General features: G+C 41.9%; 2 protein-coding genes across 2 annotated transcripts in view; one reads left to right on the top strand and one right to left on the bottom strand.

Annotated features, from left to right (window-relative positions):
* The window catches only part of ZNF654 (zinc finger protein 654), a gene marked incomplete at its 3' end in the record, with an annotated part of 32,444 nt that extends 30,223 nt beyond the window's left edge, over positions 1-2,221 (bottom strand). The window contains exon 1 of the mRNA XM_082007581.1: positions 2,063-2,221. Coding sequence (XP_081863707.1) covers positions 2,063-2,194 — 132 coding nt within the window. The 5' untranslated portion in view covers positions 2,195-2,221. The remainder of the gene's footprint in view (positions 1-2,062) is intronic.
* Positions 2,222-4,610: 2,389 nt separating this feature from the next.
* On the top strand, positions 4,611-6,084 carry CGGBP1 (CGG triplet repeat binding protein 1; the record flags this gene model as incomplete). The annotated part of the gene is made up of 1 exon (XM_081997954.1): positions 4,611-6,084. The coding sequence occupies exon 1, from the start codon at positions 5,581-5,583 to the stop codon at positions 6,082-6,084; it is 504 nt and encodes a 167-aa protein (XP_081854080.1). The 5' UTR covers positions 4,611-5,580.
* Between the last annotated feature and the right edge of the window lie 16,513 nt (positions 6,085-22,597).

Raw genomic sequence — 22,597 nt, 5'->3', positions numbered from 1 at the left:
GCCTACTAGCCCTCTGTACGTACAGTTATACACAGACCAGAATAATTAAACCATGTCAATCTCATGAGGACAAATGAGCTAACATGAAACACGCACAACTTCATTTGTTGTCAAACCACAAGTGTCACACAGCTACCAACTTTTCATACCAGTACACTACACCACTTAAGATCTTGTATTTATACAGTTAAATCAGTAGAAGAATCCATCACTAAAAAACATGCTTAAACGAAGCATGGAAGATTATATTTTGAGTAAGCACATGATTGCTGATCACACGGGGCCAAATTTAAACAACAAAACAACCCTGGAAACAAAGTGTTACTATATTAACTCACTTTCATCAGGATTATTTAAACTATGCATTGTTAAAAAGAAAATTTAAGAGAAAAGAAACAGAGCCCTTTATATACTTAGAACATTGGCTGCCCATGTGGAGAGTTCATAAACTCAAAGCAAAACAATGTAGGGGAGAGGGCTTGGCAATCTTTCCTCACAAAAGAAACGGCAGAAGTCAAAGTCAAATGATTTAGATAGTCTACCATTAATAATTGTGATACAACCATTTTACAGGAAAATTTCTCCCCTGGTCTTCTTGTCCTCTTCTGTTCCCTACCAATTCCTAGCTTTGTCTGGGAAACGGGTTGGCATTAGTACATGAAGCTATCAACCCGCCTGCATTTCCTCCTCAGCACAATGAATTGAACACACATACGCGTAGCTAGAAAAAATTACGATAAAACTCTCAGTGTTCAGCAGAGACAAATGTCCTTCCAACCTGCCAACTTAATCAAATATGGTTGGGATTTCTTGCAACTGTAGTTTACACTATACTTCCAAAACCATTCAATTCTCTTTTTACTGGCTTCACAGGTTTTTTTTGCACACATACTAAGTTCAGAGAAATCACTAAACAGAAGAAAATACAAAAGGATCGATAAACCCAAAAAGCAACCTATGGACTTATTGAGCAGTATTCTACCCGTAATTATTTTAAACGCATCGTACTGTAAATAGTGTTTCAAATTGATGTTTTATTGAACGTTAGAACAGGAACAACAAAATAAAAACACAGAAACACATTAATTTGAGGGGAAGAAAACAATCATAATGGTGAGGTAAGCAGGCAAGAAATTGACGAAATTAAGTAATTCCATACAAAAAACCTCTAAACTGTGTTTCTGAAAACAGCAAATAGCGTGGCTGAAATACACCCACCATAACTGATGTTTCATCAACACCTGCTGATGAAAGCCACTAGGAAAAGCAACCTGTTGTTGCTTGTTACTTTGCAAAGCATAGAGAAAGAGGTTCCAGCGAACACCAGAATGCCGGGGCCGCACGAAGAAACGTTGCCTTTCCAGTAAAAAAATTTAAAAAGCCCACCCTGGTCCATTTCAGCCACCGTTACGGGAACCGTTTCCGAGGCTCCCTCCCCTCCCCCTGCTCGCCACCCGCTCCACTCCCCAGCCCAGGCAAAGCCACCCGGAATGGCTTCGCCCGCAGCACCTACGCGCCCGCACGTGTCCCCGCACGCCGGGCCCGGCGGCGGCCGAGAAGGCTCCCAGGGGCAGCGGCCGGGCCCCGCCACGCGCGGCCGCCCCGGCTCTCCCTCGCCGCCCCCCTGCCGGGAGGCGCCTTCCCTCCCCACCCCCACGCCAGCCTCCCCGCCAGCCCCGGCCCAGCCCCACGGCCGCTCCAGCCTCCACCCTCGCCCCGGGCCGGGGGCGCTCAGCGCCAGCACCTCGGCCGCCCCCCGCGACCCTACGAAAGGACACGCGGCACCCCCCTCCCCCTTCTCCACCTCAAGAGCAGGGAACAGAGCGGAGCGGGCCCTCCCTCGCCGCTCACCCCCCCAGCCCTGCCCCGGCACTGACCCCAAGACGCTGGGGAGCGGCCCGACCCCCGCCCCGCGGAGAGCTGAGGGGTAGCGGCCCCGGAGCCGCGGCGACCCCCTGCCCCCCACCCGTGAGGGGCCGGGGGGCCCGATCCCCGCTGCGCCCCACCCCCGCCCGCGGGGGGAGGGGCGAGGAGCGGGCCGGGGAGGCGGGGCGGCACTCACCTGGCAGAAGCGGCGGCAGTAATACTGGCTGTTGAGGAGGGCCGGCAGGCCGGCGGGGAGGGACGGCGTCACCAGCGCCTCCAGCTCCTCACTGAGCCGCTCCGACTCCTGATCGCTCTCGTCTTCCGCCATGCTGCTCCGGCCGCCCTGCGCGTACCGAGCACCCCCCTGCCCCCGCCCCGCCACGCCGGAAGGGGCGATCCCTCCCCGCCGCCTCACGTCCGGCTACGCCCACCCGCCGTGGTCTTATTGGACCAGCCGCCGTGCCGATCAACGACAAACGACGAGAGAACTCGCTGATGACCTCTGACCTCTAGCTCCTCCCTTCCACCCGGCCTCACCGAGGTGTCCTTCGATTGGAGCAAAAGTCTCTTCGTTACTTTGTCCTCCCCTTGCCATTGGCTGCCCATCCCGTCTGTTACACCTCCCTCCGCAGCCTCACGCCGACGACTGGCCAAAGCCCCCGTCCGCTAGACGCCACCGTCGCCCTCGCGCACTCTGAGTGGTCTGAGCACGCCTCCATCACGGCGCTTACACCCGCCCCCCCGACTTTTAATTGGGGAAAGGTGCCGTCCATCTCCGCACTCCCGGGCAAGGGGGAGCCAATCAATGAGGGGTTTCTGCCGCTCGGCCGCTCTGTGGCGGCGGGCAAGAGGCGGGCGGCGGGCGGGCGCGGCGGTTGCCATGCGGGTTGCTAGGTCCCGCCTACCGCGGCCGCCAGGGTGGGTAGGTCCGTCTGGCTGCGGCGCGGCGCTGGCTGCGCGGCGGCCGTCGGTGGAGGGGTGCGTTCGGCCCGCGGCGCGAGGCCTAGCGGCGGCGCGGAAAAGTGAGCGGCGGCGGCAGCGGAGCGCCCGCCGGCGGGGCGTGAGGAGGCCGCGCGGCCGGAGCGGGTAACGGCGCCCGGCAGGGGGCGGGCGGGGGCCGGTGGGGCTTGGCGCGGCGCTGCCTCGGCGGGGCCCGCCCGGGGCCGCTTTCCGCCGCCTGTGGGGTCCTGGGGCCGGTCGGCGGAGGGAAGGGAAGGGGAGGGGGCGGCGCGGCACCGGCGCCTCCCGGTTCTGCCATGGAAACACTCGCCGTGCCGGGTGGGGGAAGGAGAGGGGCGGGGCTCCGGGGCCGGAGGGGCCGCACCTGTCTGCCGCCGCCGCGGCGGCGGGAGCGAGGCCTGGGGCGTGTGCACCGCTGCCGGGGGCCGGGCCGGGCCCTCAGCCTGCCGTGGCGGGGGAGGGAGAGAGGCAGCCGGCGGGGCGCGGACCCCGGCGCTCCTCAGAGCCCTCAGGGGTTAAATGGCGCCGTCAATCCGGTGAGCCAAACCCCAGGGAAGAAACGCGCGGAGTTCTGGCTCCCGGTCCCGGCGAGGCGGGCAGCGAACCCTGCCCGGCGGCTAGAAATCCAGCCTGGTTTCCCTCCTTCCCCGAAATACCCCTCGGATTCGCCAAAAGGCCCACTGCGCGCCTAGTGGTCCTGTTGCTGGTGTCACTAGCCAAGGCGTGCTCACCCTCCTTCCCCTGGGCGCCCGCCGCTTCGGGAAAGCTGGCCTCGTTTGAAAGCTCGACAGAGGGTCTGCTCGGGACGCCTTCCCCTGCACTTGGTAACCCAGAGGTAGCTCAGGCATTAGTAGGCATCAAAGAATCCATGCCAAAACTTCAGACAAAAAATAAAAAAAAAAAAACACCACAGCAAAACACCAAAAATTCAGTGTTTCAGTGGTTGTACTGCTCACAGAATTCCTGTGGGCTTTGACATTGCATAAGTGCAATCACCTGGATTGGTGGGGGATTTGTTTAGACATTTCAGAAGCCTAAGAAACAAGTTTATGTTAGGTTAAGTTTTGTCTTCCGCTTGACTTCAGGAAACAGTTACTTAGGAGACTCATGGGGATAAACTGCATAAAGTAACAAAAAGAATGACAAAAGATTGTTTATGTTAGTCTGTAGTACTGTGTAGTATCAGTCAAGACTTACAGTTCTGGAAAGTAGCAGATAGTGCAAAAAATTAACTAGGAAATGAGCTAATTGCAAGGTCTTTTTCTCCTTGTTTCTGAAAGGTTGTCATCTCTTAGTATAGCAATTGTTTAAGAAAAAAGACCATTTTGAATACTGAATTCTCTGTTCATTTATTTCCAGAGCAAGCAAAAGGCATTCTGGACAGCAGAAACTCCATTCAATCCTTAGAGCTGGATGAGCTCAACCTACAGTTAGTTTAGAAGTTCTTGTCTTTTAAAGCCAGATCTTTTAAAATGTTTCAACAGCAAACTGTATGCATAACAAAATACAGAGAAAATACATCTAGAGGTATTCTGATCTGTCAGTCTGCCTTGCAAGCACAGGCAATACAAAATTCTTTGAAGTCATTCATACCCACAAGTAAATGCCCCGATAACCTATTATATTTCCTCAAAGTATTTTCCAAAATATATTTTTTAATAAATACCTGTTGCCCTTTTTTTTGATAAGGAAGTGGGTAGTTAACGTAATGAATGGTCATTTTGCTCAGAAACCCTCAAACCTGAACAGAACTGTTTCTTGACTTCAACTTTACTTTGAAAAGGACTTAAATTACCTTGGCTGAGATTTACACCAGCTATTCTATTTCTCAACAACAAAAACAGAAATAAGTCCTGTTTAATTTTAGTACACTTGACTAGGTTGTTGCCTGCTTTGGTAACATAACATAATTTGAGTGATGTTAGAAAGAGTCCAGCTCTCTTAGTTATCAGTTACCTTCCACAGAGAAGTTGTCATCTTTGAAAATACAGGTTCTTATTTTGCATTGAAATGTATGCAGTTTTCTGTTCACATTAGGCTATTTCAGCAGTCTCTAGTTGCAATGACAAAATGATTTGCCGATTTGCTTTTGACTCTGAGTTAAGGTTCAATGTAAGAGTTGTGGTTTGAGCTGGGGCAAAAGTGAGAAGTGTTCCCAAATGAGTGCTGACAGAGCTCAGGTTTGGTTTGGTGGGGATTTTTTGGGTTGTGTTGTTTTTTTTTTTTACTGGCTTTTGTAAGATACAGTAATGGCTTTCTTGCCTCCTATTTGGACAACTAAGCTTTTGCTAACAGAACTAATAGGCATTTTCAGGAAATAAACAGAAAAACACTGACTCAGCATAAATAAGAAACTGTCAAATACGTTGAAAATACTAAAAAGAAAGCACCCTTTACCCTGAAGAGTAAAGGATACAAACTCTTTACAAAAAAGAAAAAAGCCTTTTTATTTGACTTTCAGTGACAAACAGATTGAGTTTTGAGCATTCTGCTGAGCTTTGTAGTTGTAGAAATGAAGGTATTTTACTGTGACCCATGAAGAACTTTGGTCTCCTAAGTTCTATGGACTTCCAAGACATTTCAATAATAGTTTCACACATGTATCTTGCATGTAATTAGGTTTTAAATGTCAATAAGTGCTATATTTGATATTGAATAGACTGCATCCAGAACTATTTGGTTGAAATCACTAGCACACTTTAATAGCAAAGTTTTTTTTCCTCATGTTTCAGGTAAAGTTTATTGAAAGCAACAATGGAACGATTTGGAGTGAAGTCCGCTCCATCACGTAACCGCTCGAAAACTGCTTTGTACGTCACTCCTCAGGATCGTGTAACTGAGTTTGGCAGTGAGCTGCATGAAGATGGAGGAAAACTCTTCTGTACTTCCTGCAATGTGGTTCTGAATCACGTTCGCAAGTCTGCGATCAATGACCATCTCAAGTCTAAAACACACACAAAGCGAAAGGCAGAGTTTGAAGAACAGAATGTCAGGAAGAAGCAAAGGACTCTGACTGCGTCCCTTCAGTGCAACAGTACTGCCCAGACAGAGAAAACCAGCGTCATCCAGGACTTTGTGAAAATGTGCCTGGAAGCTAATATTCCACTTGAGAAGGCCGATCATCCATCTGTGCGAGCCTTCCTGTCCCGCTATGTCAAGAATGGCAGTTCGATACCCAAGTCAGACCAGCTAAGGAAAGCATACCTGCCTGATGGGTATGACAATGAGAACCAACTCATCAATACTGAAGACCGTTGAGAAGAAAACTGTTTCATCATTGTTGTGAAGTTTTACATATTGATGGTGTGGTTTATTTTTATATTCATGCATATATACAGTGTTACATATTGGTTTTACAAGCTATTTTGTATTACTGTAGAAATGACAATCTGTGAACTTAATGGTATGCCACAGACTGTTGCTAACCCTGCTGTAGACTTCAGAGCTACATTGATGTAGAACTCATGATGAATGTAGGGAACATACCCGGCATACACCTTATCTGTGTTCAGTCCAGCTGTAGCTGACGCTAAGAAAAAGGCACTTGGATGGAGGACCTCACTTACCTAAACTGTGCATCTAAATATACGAGTAAATATACGAGGAAGACGATGCAATAGGGATTGCTAATCATGTCAGTGGATTACTTTGTCCAGTATCCTGCCCATGAGTGACCAAGAAGAAGCGCTGCACATTTGAAATGCAAGAACCTGTAGAATGGTTAGTTAAAATATAACTGCTTTGTTGGGAGGATTACTGCAAATTCCTATCCAGGTTCAGTTAAAGTTCTAAAATGGGAAACGCTTTTCTTGTAGAATACCCTCTGATCCTATTTGGTGCAACTGTGGATGTATTCATTATCTGGATTAAATAGCCTGCCTCTTGTATTGACCTCTGAACTCCACTATTCTCATAAAGCTAGGAGTTCTGCAGGTTTACTATGCCTGCTTTTTAAAAAAATCGAATCACTGTTTCATTTTCAGTTTCACAGGTCCTGTTCAGTTTCAGTGCCAATCTTTGAAAGCTGAGTAGACAAACCAGTAACTGAGTGTTGTTTGCGGTGCAGCTGCCGGCAAGTGAAACTTATACTGGACCAAGATCTTAGTAGAGAGGATTAATGCCTTTTTCTTACTATCAGGACAAGGGATGCTAAATCTAAACTGGGGGGGGGGGAGGCACTAAACTGTGGTGTTGAGAAGGCTTTTTTACAGTGCACAGGAGAAGAGGCTCCTCCATCTTTCCTTGAAGGTCCTCTACAGCTCTGGCCTTGTCCTTAGCCTTTTAGTCAAAGGAGGCAGAGTGATTAAAATAGTTTTCAAAGTAGTGCAAACTGCAAAGGCTGTTCAATACCTGTAAGCGCAAATAGGAAAGCACTCATACTTTGAAGCTATACTGGAATTACAGGCCTGGGCTGTATTTCTTGCTCTGTGCCAAGGCAACATCGATTGGACTGGCAAAAAGTAAAATGGGAAATTGAAGAATTTCAATAATGTTACCCTCTCTCAAGTCTAGTAAACTATTACTGAGCTGTTCCAAATTATTATGCCAAATTGTCCACTCCATGTAAGTGCTCCATCAAAGTGTTGGAATATGACCAACTCCTGCCTGCTCTAGATTTTCTTGAGGTGCTCTGGTTTCAGGGAGCTGCCAAGCATCTTCTGGCAGCACAGAAATCCTCCACCTGTGGGTACAGTGGTGTAAGCATGCTTTAACTCCCTCAGGTGGAGCCAGTTGCTCAGTTCAGCTTCCTTTCCCCAGCAGAGTTTCACAGTATCTGTTTCTCAGTATTTCTTTTATGCCAGATATTTACAGCAATACCAAGTAATCGCTACAAAGAGACAGAATAACCTGCTTATTTTGTTTCTGTAGCTATTTCCTTAGCTGTTTCTAGAGCAGTCTCTTTTGCTGGATTGAGGGAGACCTACATACTTAGTAACAACTGGGTTTTGTGCAGTTAGCTTCTACAGAAATGCACTTGTGTTACATTATAACCATGTCTGGTAGCCATTTGCTATGAGACCTGTTTGAGGAAATGAACAAAACTAAAAAGCAGAAGGCCGCCTACCCACGCAAACCACTGTGTGGGTACTCTGTACACTGCTGCACCGTTGGTCCCTGTTGAAGCTAGTGGGACTCTATGGAGTCATGGCAATCCTGTCAATGGTATTGGTTGCTGGTGTAGAAATTCAGACAGAAATAACAGTAGTAACTTTTTTCTCTAATCGTAGGTATCAAAATATGCCTTCCAAAATATTGTTTGCTACTGCACAAGTTTAGGTTTAGTTTAAGATCATGAACTGCCTTGAGCTAGAACTGTGTTATAAATCTTCTTAAGCCAAGTGAAAGGTACACTGCCAATAGCCTTTTCTGTCTTGACGATAATTGAAAGTGTTCTTTCACAGCTGCGGTTTCATTACAATGCAACAACATCCTTGCTTTAATTTTTAAATTAATTTTTTTTACCTTATGAATGCTATCTTAGAATTGAAGCAAATAGAAAACAATGGAGTATTGAAAAAACAGGCTTCTATTAAACAAAAGCATCTAGAGGAGATGGTATGGTTAAAAGGTATGAATTTGGGCTAGTTAGCTCAGTTCTTGCTAACATGGAATTTCACAGGGTGCACCCCATAACCATTTTACCTAGGATTCAGTGCTGTATGTTTTTCCCTTGACTGGCAAACTGACAGACATTTTGAAAAGCTTTAATGGTAACATTAAATAGGCTCTTGCACAACTTAAAAAAAAGTTACTTTCACTTATACGGTTTTACATCAAAAAGAGTTAGCAACATCAACACCTTTTGTTAAAAAAAGAGAAACAGTCATTTTCAATAAGTATTAGAGCACTTAGTTTCTCGAAAGCTTACTCTAAAGTACTCCGTGTACAGAGCCTCAGTTTACAGAATACAAGTCTGTAAGTATTTTCAGTAGTTATTCTAGTACCAATTTTTTTTTATGCAGAATTGCTGCGGAAGGTACGAGCCTGGTCAGGAACCTTATCAGTGTAGCCATAGGCTGCCAGCACATAACAGTTTGGAAGCAAAGATTGGTTATCAGGATTTTGAATGGAACTGACTTAATTCCAATGCACAGCAGTTTGTAGGATGCTGGTGTCTTAATAATAGGATATTTTTATTTAAAAAAACCCAACATTTTTCAAGCTTTATGCAAATCAAGATACTGATCTATTGCAACAAACATTCATAATGGAGTAAAACAATGGAAAACAAAGCACTTCAAGGTAATCTATAATGAAGTATGAATAAGTGAGTTTATATTCATGGACATAACCCAGATCATCAAGACGACAGTTACACTTATTTTCTTTGAAAGCAAAAACGGTTCCACTCGGTCTTCGAACAGAGTCCTGCAAAGACTCTCGTTCGGAGCATAATTTTGCCTGTGTGGTTTTAGTTGGATAAAGCATAACGTTGGTTTAATTGCTCTTGATCTTAGGCAAGATTAACAGCAGAATTTTTCTGGTATATCTGAACCTAAGTAATAACTAATTCCTAGAACGCAGGCTGTGGTTAAGTTTAACAGTCTCGACAGGGTTTTCCTTTTTTCTGCAAGAGCACTGCATTATTTTTCCATATATTTCCTGTAAAGAGTACTCTCAGAAGAGAGGGTGGTAGCAATGTCTGCTTTTCATTTTACATACATATGTAGGGGACAAGCTATAAGGGATACTTTTTGCCAGGTAGTTATATTAATATATTTGAAGCTCTACATGTAATATAAAAAAACAAAAAAGAAGAAATATTTTCTTCTCTGACCATGTACTTACATTAGTTTAGCCAACTCACAGCTAAAACTACTCTGAAGTGCTTTTCTTGGAACAACACTTTCAAAGAGTAAAATACAAACAGGAACATTCTCTGTTTTGTGACTACTCAAAAGTTTGCACCATGTTAGTTTCAGCTTGCATGTTTCTGAAAAAACATGAGCAAGTTCTAATCTTTTTAAGCGTTTTGAAGCCTGTAATTTGGCAGGTCCCTAAATAAGGTGAGGCATTCGACATAATGGAAGGGAAAGCTGTTTTTCAATTCAGAGAGAAGCTTGGTTCTGCAAAGTATGGGATATTCTCACGATAGAAGGACTATTTTTAGCCAGAGCCCCTTTTAGCAATTCTGTTGAACTGAACAGTGAAATGCTCCCTGCTAGGTTTTGCAGCATATGAGCTGGCTTTTGGGGCAGGGAGGGGGGAGAGCTGGAAGCTTGGCAAGGATAATCTCTATTTATATTTACATATAAAGAGAGGCAAGACTCACTGTTGTCGTGTTCACGTTGTACTCACCGCTAACTGTGTAATTTGAATGCTTGTTGTCTTTGTACAATTTTAAGGTCGTGTCTAACTTTCAAAATAAATTTTTTTAACAAAGCTTCTCACTGTAATAATGCTATTAGAGTTTAGTCTCTTTTGGGCTAGTGAAGATGCTTTATTTTTGGTTTGGTGGTAGGGATGTTTTGCTGATGGTAAGTGGCCACAGAAATGGTTTTATTTAAACAAGTGATGAACTTTTGATTAGGTACTAGAGTGAGGCGGAAAATATCTGGGTCCTGCAGTGCCACAAGACTTCCTGTTAGAACAGTAAGAGCAGAGTAAGTGATTTAAGTTTTTATATTAAAATATTATTGGAAAATAAATACTTTACTTTGTAAAGTTTTCACTTGGTAATGGAAAAATGGTCCTTTTTTAAAAAATAAAGGAATTCCTTTTTCATAGAATTTATGCATGATCTCTTATTTTACTAAGAAAGCAAGAATACGTGGTAGTTCACATAACAGTAATGTAAGCTAGTAGAAACGGATGGTGACAGGAAAAAATTAAAGAATCTACATACTGTTGTTGTAGCTTAAGATAATATCAAACTATATGCTGAAGCAGTTTGTTGATGTATCTGTACTATCGCACAGGAGTCTGTTTCAGGACTGGTTGTACAGAACCCCTGTTTCCTGTCAAGTATGTGACCTTCATTGTGACAGAAATTCCCTAATTATGCCTTCTGTTGCAAGCGACCACCAAGTGAAATAATTGTTACGCGTTTTGACATAGCAGTAAGCTATTTGTAGGTATGGGATCTTGCAGCTGCCCAACTCTTCAGGTCTTTTCAGGAAGGGCTTCTGCAATGTGGAAGAATCAGGTCTTCCCAAACTATCTGCAAAACGGTCACAGTTTGATCCCTGTCTCCCTTAGGGACTTCCTGAAAATTGACCAAATAACATCAGTCCATCAAAAATACCAAGTGTATGTTTGATTGTTTACGTTTCGACACCTGGCTTGACATCTCATGATGGATCAGTGATGAACTCGTGCAACCTCTTGACTCATGAATTTAATTCTTTCTTTCTACTTTTGAGCTACTTTCTACTTTTCAGTCATTTTCAGGTCACAGCATGTTAAGATCAAGTTGCTTTTTGTTGCCCTGATACCAAATGGAAAAGCAGAGTAGAAATAAAGATACCCTTTTGTAAAGCTTTCTTGTCTGGACAATTCCTCTTTGAAACAGCTTATGTATACTTGCAAAATCAACGTATCGGTACGGATTTGTGCAGAATTGGGTGAAGTATATATTTAAAGTTTTAAAATGGTAATTAGGCCATGCTAAATTCTTAGATGCCTTTTTACTTTCTTAACTGCATCATGCGGTTTAACCCATATCCAAGATGCAGTGGGATCACAGAATCATTAAGGTTGGCAAAGACCTTTAAGATCATCATGTTCAACCATCAACCCAACACCATCGTGCCCACTAAACCATGTCCCGAAGTGCCACGTCTACACATTTTTTGAACACCTCCAGTGATGGTGACTCCACCATCTCCCTGGGCAGCCTGTTCCAATCTTTGACCACTCAGTAAAGAAATCTTTCCTAATATCCAGTCTAAACCTCCCTGGCACAACTTGAGGCCATTTCCTCTCGTTCTGTCGCTAGTTACTTGGGAGAAGAGACCAACACTCACCTCACCACAACCTCCTTTCAGGTAGTTGTAGAGAGTGAAGTATATAGAACTGCTTTTAGTCTGCATTTATACTGGTAATTAGATTTGACATAGGCTGGACAGCAGAGGCTGGAGGATAGACACAATCTGTGGCAGTTCTGCTTAGGTAAGGATTTTTTTTTCCCCCCCATCCCACCCTTTCTACAAAGGGTTTGGAATTTGTGGGTCTTCCGGTGGTAGAGACCACCTCTTTTACATTCAAAAGCAGATAGCACATCTCAAGTAAAAGCGCAAGGTGCAGGCTCCAAAATAGGATACAGAGAGCTACCACAACTGTCACTCAGGTGACTGACGGAGGGCAGCCTCAAGACTGGTGTTGCCCCTGAAGCTAAATATTATGTATTAGGTATACTTAATACAATTCTATTCTATAAAATAGAAAATTAAGTATAAAATCAAAATGATAATTGCTGAATAGCTATTTCAGTCCAAGTTTAGCTTTTGAGTGTCCCAACTCTGTGCTCACTTTAAGTTTCAGGAGCCAGAAACATTTGAAGATTTAGTCTTGCAAAAAAACACCTATTTTGCTGGAAGATTTCTGCTAGATCTGAAGAAGGACATGAGGAAGATTACTGGTTTCAGTTGGTATGCAAATCCCATGTTCAGCTGAACCAAACAACCAGAAGCAGTTTAAATTTATTCATTTTTAGATGTATCTAAGTTCTTAGCTCTCTTTTTGTATCTTCTTCTGCATAGCAATGCAGAGGAAGGGGGAGTAAAAGCAGAGGATTAGGTGCAGTGAAATGACCAGTACTCTTATATGTGCTCCATGAACAAACTAAAATAAGAGCACACATTCATTAGGAAGTTTCTACTGACTTTCAGTGGATACTTCTACTTTTTCCTCCTATCTGATACTTCCGTTCTGTGGCAGCTGAGGAAAATAAGGAAATCTTGGATTTTCTCCTAACAGGGTAGCTCACAGCAGTACAGTGGAAGGAGGGTATCATTCAACAGTTCTGTTCAAGGCTAGAACAAAAACAGTTAGGGGCTTTAGAGGTTCTTGGGGGGGGGGGGGGTGTCATATATTGGTTTGCCTCAAGTGTTTTTTTCAATCAGTCCTTCAGTGTACAGAACAGCTCCCAAATTCAGTATTAGATCTGATTGCAGTAAGTGACGCCTCCTTACCTTAATTCCTTTGTAATTAGCTTTAAATTGCTTCCTCCCTCCCCTTATTTCTGAAGCCTGTCATTACCGTAAGATGAACTCAGTAACTAGAACACCCGTGCTTACAGTTAGTGAAGTGTTTTTTATGCAGCAAAACCCTGCGCAGATTCTTAACCAACTCTCTATTGGATGAGCTGACACCCCTTCTGAGACCATCCAGGCCCATGCTCAGTCTGCAATTTAGAACCTGGTTCAAGAGGTGTGCTTTGATTTAACAAAACTTAGCTCATCTCATTAAACAAATTGCTGGTGAGGCTGCAGGGGCCACCCATAGCTCGCGTGACAGCACATACTACCTCAAGCTGCAAGATCACTAGTTACAGGCAAGGAGCTGGATGGGGGACTAAATTACTGTTGTTCCTTTAAGATGCTAAAGCTTCTTCATGGAGTGTTACAAAGGTAATTTTCAGTAGACTTACTTGAGCCCACAAAGTGCCGTGGCACGCTTTGTTGTTCGAGGCCAATCCCTAACTACCCGCAAAGAGGAAAAAAGCAACCTCAGAACACAACCTCGTCTTTTCACAAGAAAAACTGAGATGGAACAAAAGGAACATTGCACAGATTTTTTTCCCCCCCCCCCACGTGCATTCAGTAAAGAAGGACCAGACATTACAAAGTAGACTGAATCAGGTGAAGAAAGTTCCTATTAATAGTAATCATTGGGTCCAAATTTTACTCTGTATTTTTGGAGCCTCTTCGTGAAAATAGTATCCAACAGACACAGGACTGTGCTAGTTGTTGCATTTGAATTGCACTGAATTCTCCTAGTTTGTTAAATACTTGGCGTCTGTTAGGATTCAGCTGAGTGATTTGCATATAGCAAAGTTACTGAGTTACTGCAGATAGTGGAAATCAGTGCCATCTAGTGACATCTTCTTCTGCCATCTTCAAATGATCTGATCTTGAATCAAATGCATATGCTCCTTCTCCTAGTCATAGAGTTTTAGACAGTAGAACCATCTAAAAACTTTTACTGTCTAAAACTGTATGACTTACTCCTTTTGGTAAATAGTTATTTTCTATTTACTATCCTTTGAAACATGCTTTTAAAGGAAAACTAAAATATTTTAGTGTCTCAAGTTCAGGGACTGATTTTTCTCAAAAAAATTAGCATAGAAAATTACCATTTGGAGATCAAAAAGATCTCATTTATAACTTAATAATATCAAAAAAACATCAAAAAGCTCCCAGGAATGTCTCAAGGAGGTAATAAAGTCTTAAGAAAACATGAAAAATTCAGATTCTTTGTTATCTTCAGGCAGATTCTCAAAAAAACCCAAACCCAACAACCCTACTCCTAAACAGAAAGGAGATAAAGGAAATAATGAAGTGTCAGCAGTGACAGAAGTCACATTTGCCACAGGCTTTTAAAGAAAGGGTCTCTGAAATATAGATGATTGTCCCAGATATTTACTATTAAAAATACGAAGAATCCTCACAAGCCACATAAAATATGCGGTACAGGGAATACGTGCTCCTTCCTGCCACTTTTACCCACCTCCCCTCTTCCAAAAAGCTAATGTACAACAGGACCTGCCTTACCATTCAGAATACTTCCACAAAGTTACCAACAAGGAATTACCCACCCAGAAAGCCAATCTCAAAACACTGCAGAGAATCAGACAAAACCTTGCCTTATTAAAAAGCTTCAGTCAGTAGCAAAGGACTCAGCTCAAAACTGTTCTAATAAGAATACAAAGATTAAGTACCAACTACTAATTTTACATTCCTAACACAAACTTTGGATAACTCAACATCAACACCAGCAGAAGTTACACTGCCAGGTAATGCATCCCTAAATGACGAATTTACTACCCAAGCTAGCTAAGTATTCAGCCACTAGATGTCTTCACTATGCCGAAATGCAGTCTACGGTACTAGTATTTTGTCTCAGGTGGAAGCATGCTGTGTGTGCAGTTAAATTCAAGGAATTTTCCTTCATAAATATCTTCCGTTTAGGCTGGACTGTGACTTTGTAAGGCTATTTCAGTTTCTGACAAACATCACTATGATTCTCCTGATCATCACACGCTTAGCCAGGCACTTCCAAAGATGGTATTTTGGAAAGCTGTTCAATTATTTTCTCCAAAATATTACTTTGAAAAAATCCTGATAATTTAGATTTCTGTTAAAGCATAATATGCATATATTATCTAGAAAGCTTGAAATATTTAGAATAGAATAGTTCAGTTGGAAGGCACCTTTAATGATCATGTAGTCCAACTGCCTTAGCACAAGCTAGAGCATGTTGTTAAGGGCATTGTCCAAAGGCCCCTTACACTGACAGGCGTGGGGCATCAACCACCGCTCTAGGACGCCTGTTCCAGTGTTTGACCACCCTCTTGGGAAAGAGGTGCTTCCTAATTCCCAGTCTAAACCTCCCTATTTTAACATAGGATTTCATAACTGCATGGTTATTCTTCCCTGGTTTCTCTTCGTGGTTATTGTGTCTGCATAATATATGCAGAAGTGATAATTGTTATATACAAAGTTCCTGTTCAACCGTAGTTTGGTTCTAACTTTATGAAGGAACTCTGCATTAACAGAATTTTTTGGGAGGGTGCAGCTAAATTGTTCAGTGTTTTAGAAATATTTAGGGGAAAGAGGTGTTGAGGACATGCTGAAAAAGAACCCACAAAATCCAAACCCAAAGTAAAGCCTTATGTTATGAGGATGCAACAACTAAATAGTAGAAGCAATCATCTCTTATAGTACAGATTATTGTAAATTAATGCATATTCATACTATTCAGACATGTGTCTGGCATCTAACAGCTTGTGAATAATGAATTTGTTCAGTTTCTTAGTTTGTTAATGTTTAGAGTAATAGACAAGGACCAAACAAGTTTAAACTACTGTTGTGCATCCTTCCTCTCTGCTACATCACTGCTTGTAAAATCAAAACCTCAGTTGCAGGAGCATCTTTAAAAAAAAAAATAATAATCTGCATCTGTGTTTGTTACACCGTAAGGGGAGCCAGGGGAGAGTGAAAGAGGTTTTGCCTTGAATTACAGAGGAGTTCTGAGGTGATTTGAAATGATCAAGCAGTTCATGGTTCAACCACACAAAATGAGACAACTGTGTAACCCGTCACATTTTTGCAGATGTTGCTTCCCCGCCCCTTTCTGCGCTCTCTTGACAGAAGAGCTAGAAAAGGGAATCGGCTCAGACATTACACCCCAGGTAAACCTAACTGGATGCAAGCGGCCATCTGAACTGCACTTTTTAAGCTCGCAGGAACCTCTTCTCTCTACCACACCCAGAGAATGGAGGCTCCTCCAGTCATGTTGATAAAAAGGATCTTACTGTACATCCTTCTGGTAATGCTGGCCCAGAGCAGCTATCAAGTTTACGGTAAGATGTTGTCTTATAATTTAACCTGTCTGTAGCTATTAAACATTGTGGGGGGGAGAACAGAAACCAAAGCAGTGCTTAGTGTACCTTGGATATAATCTGGGTCTTATTTTATTACCGTACTGGAGACTTCTAATTCTATTAAAGATGATGATTATGACAATAATTGAGACATATTAGGTCACGGTCTAGACCAGAACTCTAGCACTTGGGGACAAAATACATCTTACTTTGTGGCCAAAGGCTCTGCTTTCCAGGGGTTTGGCAACATCCAAGCCTCTGCTTGAAATCCAGGAATCCTACTAGCTCTGAACTGGATCCAGCAAATTGTCCTTACTGGATAAGTAAGCATACCTTCAGTTATTTAGCTTAACTCCATCTAATTTTCATCCTGCTTTCAATTATGAACCTCTACAATTTTTAAATGGAGAGGTTCTCCTAATTTGAAATGTTTTGAGGACTACACTCTGCCCAGTACACTCCTAATATTATTTTTATTAGAGATTATTTTGTTTCAAGTTCTTCCCTGTTAGCATCATACAGGAGATGTCAGTGTTAATATTGAAAGGCAGGCAGTCATACAGAAAGGATAATAGCTGCTGCAATGGATGTGCTCAGCTATCGTTGACACATTTCAGATATAAAAAGTGTTATTTTGATCAAATTATCTGTTTATAAGGCACTGCTAAAATTACACAAACAAATCGAATGTGCTATGTGAAGCTTAGTTGACACACATGACTAACCGTGCAAATCTATAGCATCTTTCCACACTTTTTTTAAGGAGTAAAACACTTTAATAACACTAATAGGAAAAGTTAAACAAGCATTCAGAGCATCTGCCTAGGAAGGGACACCCAAACATTTAGCTTGAGACATGAATTACCATGTCTGTTAGATGCAGCTCTTTCTTTATCAGGGTGTGATCTGAGCTCGAGGAGGCTACTGAACTGCTTTGCATTTGATTTTCAAATGAATAAACTAACATCCTTCTGAAGGTGGTGTATCTAGAGCTCATAACCTCCTTCACACCCAAATGAAAGTATCTTCTTTTCTTGTAAGAGTTAACTACTGGTTTTGTTCACTTCATTAAGTCTGCCTGTGTTGTTAGTCCCTCACATTGTCCCTCTCTGCATCGTCCTGTACAGTTTATTAATACATGGGTGAACCCTCATTCTCATCTGCTAGGTTCCTAGATATGTTTTTTAAAACATAATGTAATTTCTGTTATGCTGCTTATCACATGAATCTTGTTTATGCAGAATCTGTTTTCCTAGATTTTATTCTTTGAACTACATCAAAATTACTTGGGGTGATCGGAGAAAAATACTATTTCCTTCTAGGTGCCTTTATTACTACAAATACCAGATTCATGTTCATAGGAGCATTACAGGGAGAAAAGTTTTCTAAGTCAGTCTCTAATACATTTTTTCCATGTATTTACATTTTAGCCGTAAGTTTTCCAAGTTTGTTTGTTTTTTTATTTTGATTAGAAGTAAGCTGAAGATTGAAGCCAAGTTATTTAAGCTTTGTATGTTGCAGATCTATCAAAAATTTCCCTTCGTCCTAACAGAAGCAAAGTTGACCACTCAGATTTCATATACCAAGTCAATAACCAGCAAATCTTTTCTAAATTAGGGAAGGAGAAGTAAACTTGTTTCTGATAAGCTAAAAGCAGAAGGACCTTCTCCCCCCTCACCTCAGTAATTTTAGACCAGGTAGGCCATGTCTCCTGGGTATAACAAACACAGGTTGTTCCTATCCAGTCTCACAAACAGTGGTTGTTGCTGGCTGGACAGCATACACAAAGTAAACAGAGTCTTTCATCCCAATGAAAATAAAAACCAGCAAACTTCCGCTCGCTCCAAGAAACCCCAGCCAGTAACTAAGTCCATACACACCAACGGTGGGCATGGTTTCTGGGTCAGATAACACCTTTGCTGTTAGACCTTCTTGTGGGATGGCCTGCACATGCTAACGTTCAGCCAAACAGAAATGCTCCGTCTTCCAGTTTCAGTCATCAAGACACAGAGGCATGTTTTCTGCACTTAAACAGCTTTCATCAAGGAATAGTTAAAAAATTATGCGACTTGCCATCGGCTCCCTCAGCAAGCAGGTCAGCTTTACAAATACTACCATTGCCAGAAGAAAAACCCTAGAAAACCCTTCATTGTACACCAAGTAAATAGAAAGGGTACACTACTGTATCTTTAAGATGACATGGGAAAAATTAAGTGGAAAAGACTAAAATTAAATTTCTATTAGCAAATTCTTTGAAAAATCAAAATTGTGATATAAATATGTAAAATTACTAAAATAAAACCTTACATCATTCCTTGAAAAGCCTTCTCTGAAGCTGGGAGAGGTCTGAAAAAGGCCTATCCAGATGTCACTTAATATGGCTTCTGAAGTTCTTCTCTTTCTAAATACACCTTACCTAAATTCAAGGAGGGAGCATATTTTTCCATGAGTTTTCCACACAGCCCAGTTCCTTTTTAAGTTTTTAAAATTCACAGAGTCATGAAGATCTTGGTGTTAAATGTGAAAACCCAACAATTTAATGCACTTTCTGGTGTAGTTTCTGTGCGTCGACCTAATCAGATACTTCCCAGAACATTAGATCCGAGTTAAAACCATTACTAGTGCTTCGCGGTGTTCACAGACAGACCCAGACGTGGGATTCAAAACTAACTGTAGACATATATTTTTCGTGAATTACTGACATTTTATACCTCAGCCATTATCTGCCTCAGGGAATGGTACATATGACTTGCATTCTATCCCATTCCTTGTTCCTTTTTATTTTAAAAGGAGTAGAAAGGGAAAAACAAAGTAAAGGTAAATCCTTTTGAGAACAAATGCTTCAGAAATTTCAATTAATAAGTCGTAGTTCACTGGAGTTGTTCCGAGTTCTCAGATGACCCAGTGTGAATAACATCATTTATAATTCAAATATTAGAAGGCTCAATTTTTAGCTATTGTTTTTCTACTAATAGGTTGAGTCAGCTAAATGGAAAGCCATCTCCATTAAAACTCTTTTGTTTGCTTAATGAGTCACACCATGACCACGTTTTCTAGAAGAAGAATGAGAAAAATTTAAAACTGTTTTTTATAAAAAAAAGTATTGTCATGGGTATTACTCTACTGTACAAGTTATGGAATACATGTTTTCATTTGAAATCCTTCTCCTGGCAGTGAACTGTACAGAAGATTTTCCTTACCTGCGCAAATTAATTCTTGGTGCGATACAGCCCGGCTCACTGCCGCCTGTTCAGGAACACACTCAAGTGATCTACAAGAAAACGCGCTTTTAGTCAATCTGAATTGAGGAATGTAAGTTTGAAGGCAATATATAAACAAAGTTTCCATGTATTATGGATTCTTTTACTCTCTTGTAAACTGCATATTCAGATGTTCACCATAACCACCCATATGTGCGATATTGAAAACTTAAGACTCAGTATAAGGCCTTGTAACTGGTTTCAGGTCACAACTCATAACAGTGTTAAAGAAAGCACTTGCCTATATAGAATATAATTGGCAGTCAGTGTCTACCATTGACTTATAAGCCACAAGAGGCAGCAGATCGAAAAAAAAAAGTTGAGACACTATCATAGGAGAAGTACACCAAGCCATGTTTGTGCTTATTCAGTAATTGAATTGTCTTTCCCATGACAACCAATGAACAGTAAAGGTTCTCTCTCATTATCAGGTGTGTTGATTTTTTTTCCTCCCCTGTTAAAAAAAAAATATCCCTCATTCTTTAGGATATTATGGTTCATAGTTATTTAATTCCAAATCTTCACTGACATTTATTCCTGTCAAATAGCCTTTACAGGAGATCTGTGAAATATATTTTAGAAGTTTGCCTTGAATATTTTATTGCATATAAAAAAGGTCTCAGATCTTGTTTTTAAAAGGATTTTCTCCACCACTTTTTATCCCCTTGAAGTTTCTTGCCAAGTGAGGTGTGATTTGGGAGAGAGGAAAAGTTTAATTAGAGTTTTTAGGGCACATTCATTATGTATTCCTACACTTAATTACTAGAGAATAAAAGGCTGGATTATAGGAAAAAGTTTTCTCTAGCACAGATTTTTAGTTATTAAAGTTCAAAATAATTAAAACTAAGAATTTCCCAAAGCCTTAGAAAAATGTTTAACTCATATAGTCACTCATCTCTTCTGATGATATTGTTCTAGAAGGTCCTTCAAACTGATGACTAATAACATTTACCAAGGACTAGGTTTCTTCCTAGAAAAACGCTGAAAACCTAAAACCGAAGTCATTCAGCCATCAATCATTAACAAGTCACAAAAACAAACAAAAGCAATTGTGATGATTTTTCGTGCTCTAAGCATTATCTTTTAGGAATTAAAAAAAAAAAAATTAAAGGCAGCCTAAAGTCCTATTGCTTGAAGCCTCTGAAAGGAAAGCTCTTTTGCAAGCTCTAAGGATAGCCTACAAATTCTCATACACACTGAAAGTCAAGCAGGAGCTTGTGTAGCTCCTGATTAGGAAGTTCAAAAGGTTGCTCTATTTAACTAATGGGGGGGGCGGGGGGGGGCCAGAATTAAAAAAAACCCACCATTGAATAAAATACTGATGTTTACCTAGCACCCACAGGCTTCTTCCAATGGATCCACATATGATAATTAAGAAAGTCAAATCAATTTTCAGTAAGCTAAATTTCTTCTACTAACTCTATAGCCGCACTGGAAGAAAGAAAAACAAAGAACAACAGTGCTAGAAACTAAAGGAACTAGAAAAAAACAAGTGAAACTCAAGTAGTCTCAACCCCAACTTATTTTAAAGGTAAAGAGGAAGAGGATTTATATGCTAGGGTTAATTGACAGCAGGCTGCCAGATGCTTTCACTGGCATCAGGAGCCAGAAATGAAGGCTGAGAGCCAACAGGTGTGTGTAGACCGGCATCGTGCAAGCTCCTCTCTGAAAGTGCCTCTGAGGGTCGGTGGGACAGGAGGGCTCTACTGCTCGGCACTCGTGGGCGGGCAGCGATGCCGCCGGGCTGGGTAGCAAGTGCAGCGCAAGTTTTCCCACGGGCAGTTCCCAAAGCTCAGCAGCATGTTCCCTATAGGTAACCTTTCGGAGAAAGCAAGGGTGTTGGAGTCAGCCCTACTCGATGGCAGGGAATTTTGCTCTGGAAACATAATTTAACCAGACCTGACTATGTTGGAATTATACTAGTAAGTGAATGATCACCACCAGAAGACGAAGGAGCAAAACTGTGGCACATGTTGGCATTGGCACTTGGAGGGAAAAAGGAGAAATGTTGTTCAAGCTCACCTGACCGAGAGACATGCTGGCACATATTATTTGAACGTTCTTAAAAATACACTATATAAGCCAAAGTAATACAAGGAATATCAATGCTAGTGGAACTTCTTTTTAAAAAACAAATTGTGGCCAAGTAAATCCTTTGTTAGCAGCGGAACAGCTCCTTGTGACTTCATCGGTAGTAGTTGCAGGAAGTTGTATGGAGCGAAGTTTCTTGTCGTGGTATCAGTGCAAGCATGCAACACTTGAGCTGCTTATACCTGTCACCTACAGAGCAAGGGCTGCTCAAAAACTACTCTGGAAGTATATCCAGACCTCAGTAAGGCTTCTGCACAGGAAATTTTTATATTCCCACTCAGGATGCGGCTGCAGGGTAATTCAAAACTTTCTGTGCACCCAGTATCAATCACCCCTGTTCCCTCCCCCTGGGAGCTGCTGCCAACTGAGTGTTGTTACTTTAGGTTACATGGCTGGTGCAAGAAAATAATTTCTTTAGAGCAATATTTAACACTGAGAAGACATTTTCCTTTCCAATGACCCGCAGAACTAATGTTCATCTGAATTCATGAGGATTAGTAACCCTGTCCTAAGTGAATGCTGTTGGATGTACCAGATTTGCTCAGTGCTGATCAGGTGGTTCTTCCAAAAGTGACAGTGGGCAGTGATGTATACTTTGTTGTAAAAACACCAGATGGTTCAAAATCAAGGAAAACATGACATCCCTGCACTGGAAAAAGATAAGAATGAAAGAAGTACAACAATTCCTGCCCCTCTCCCCGGTTAATAATGGTGTGGAATGAGACAACGTCACTGAAATCTCTTTTAAAACTTAGAGAGAAGTTGGATTTTTTGGACCTTCTGGAAAAGTTTTGGGGATTATTTTGTTTTTTGGTTGGATTGTTTTTTCATTTTTCCCAAAAGAGAATTTTGAGAAAGATAAAACTAAAATTAG

This window comes from Phaethon aethereus (assembly GCF_964289735.1).
Source record: "Phaethon aethereus genome assembly, chromosome: 1".
In the NCBI taxonomy this organism is placed as follows: Eukaryota; Metazoa; Chordata; class Aves; order Phaethontiformes; family Phaethontidae; genus Phaethon; species Phaethon aethereus.
The sequence above is the reverse complement of the archived record's forward strand: the minus strand, read 5'-3'. Positions and strand labels throughout refer to the sequence as shown.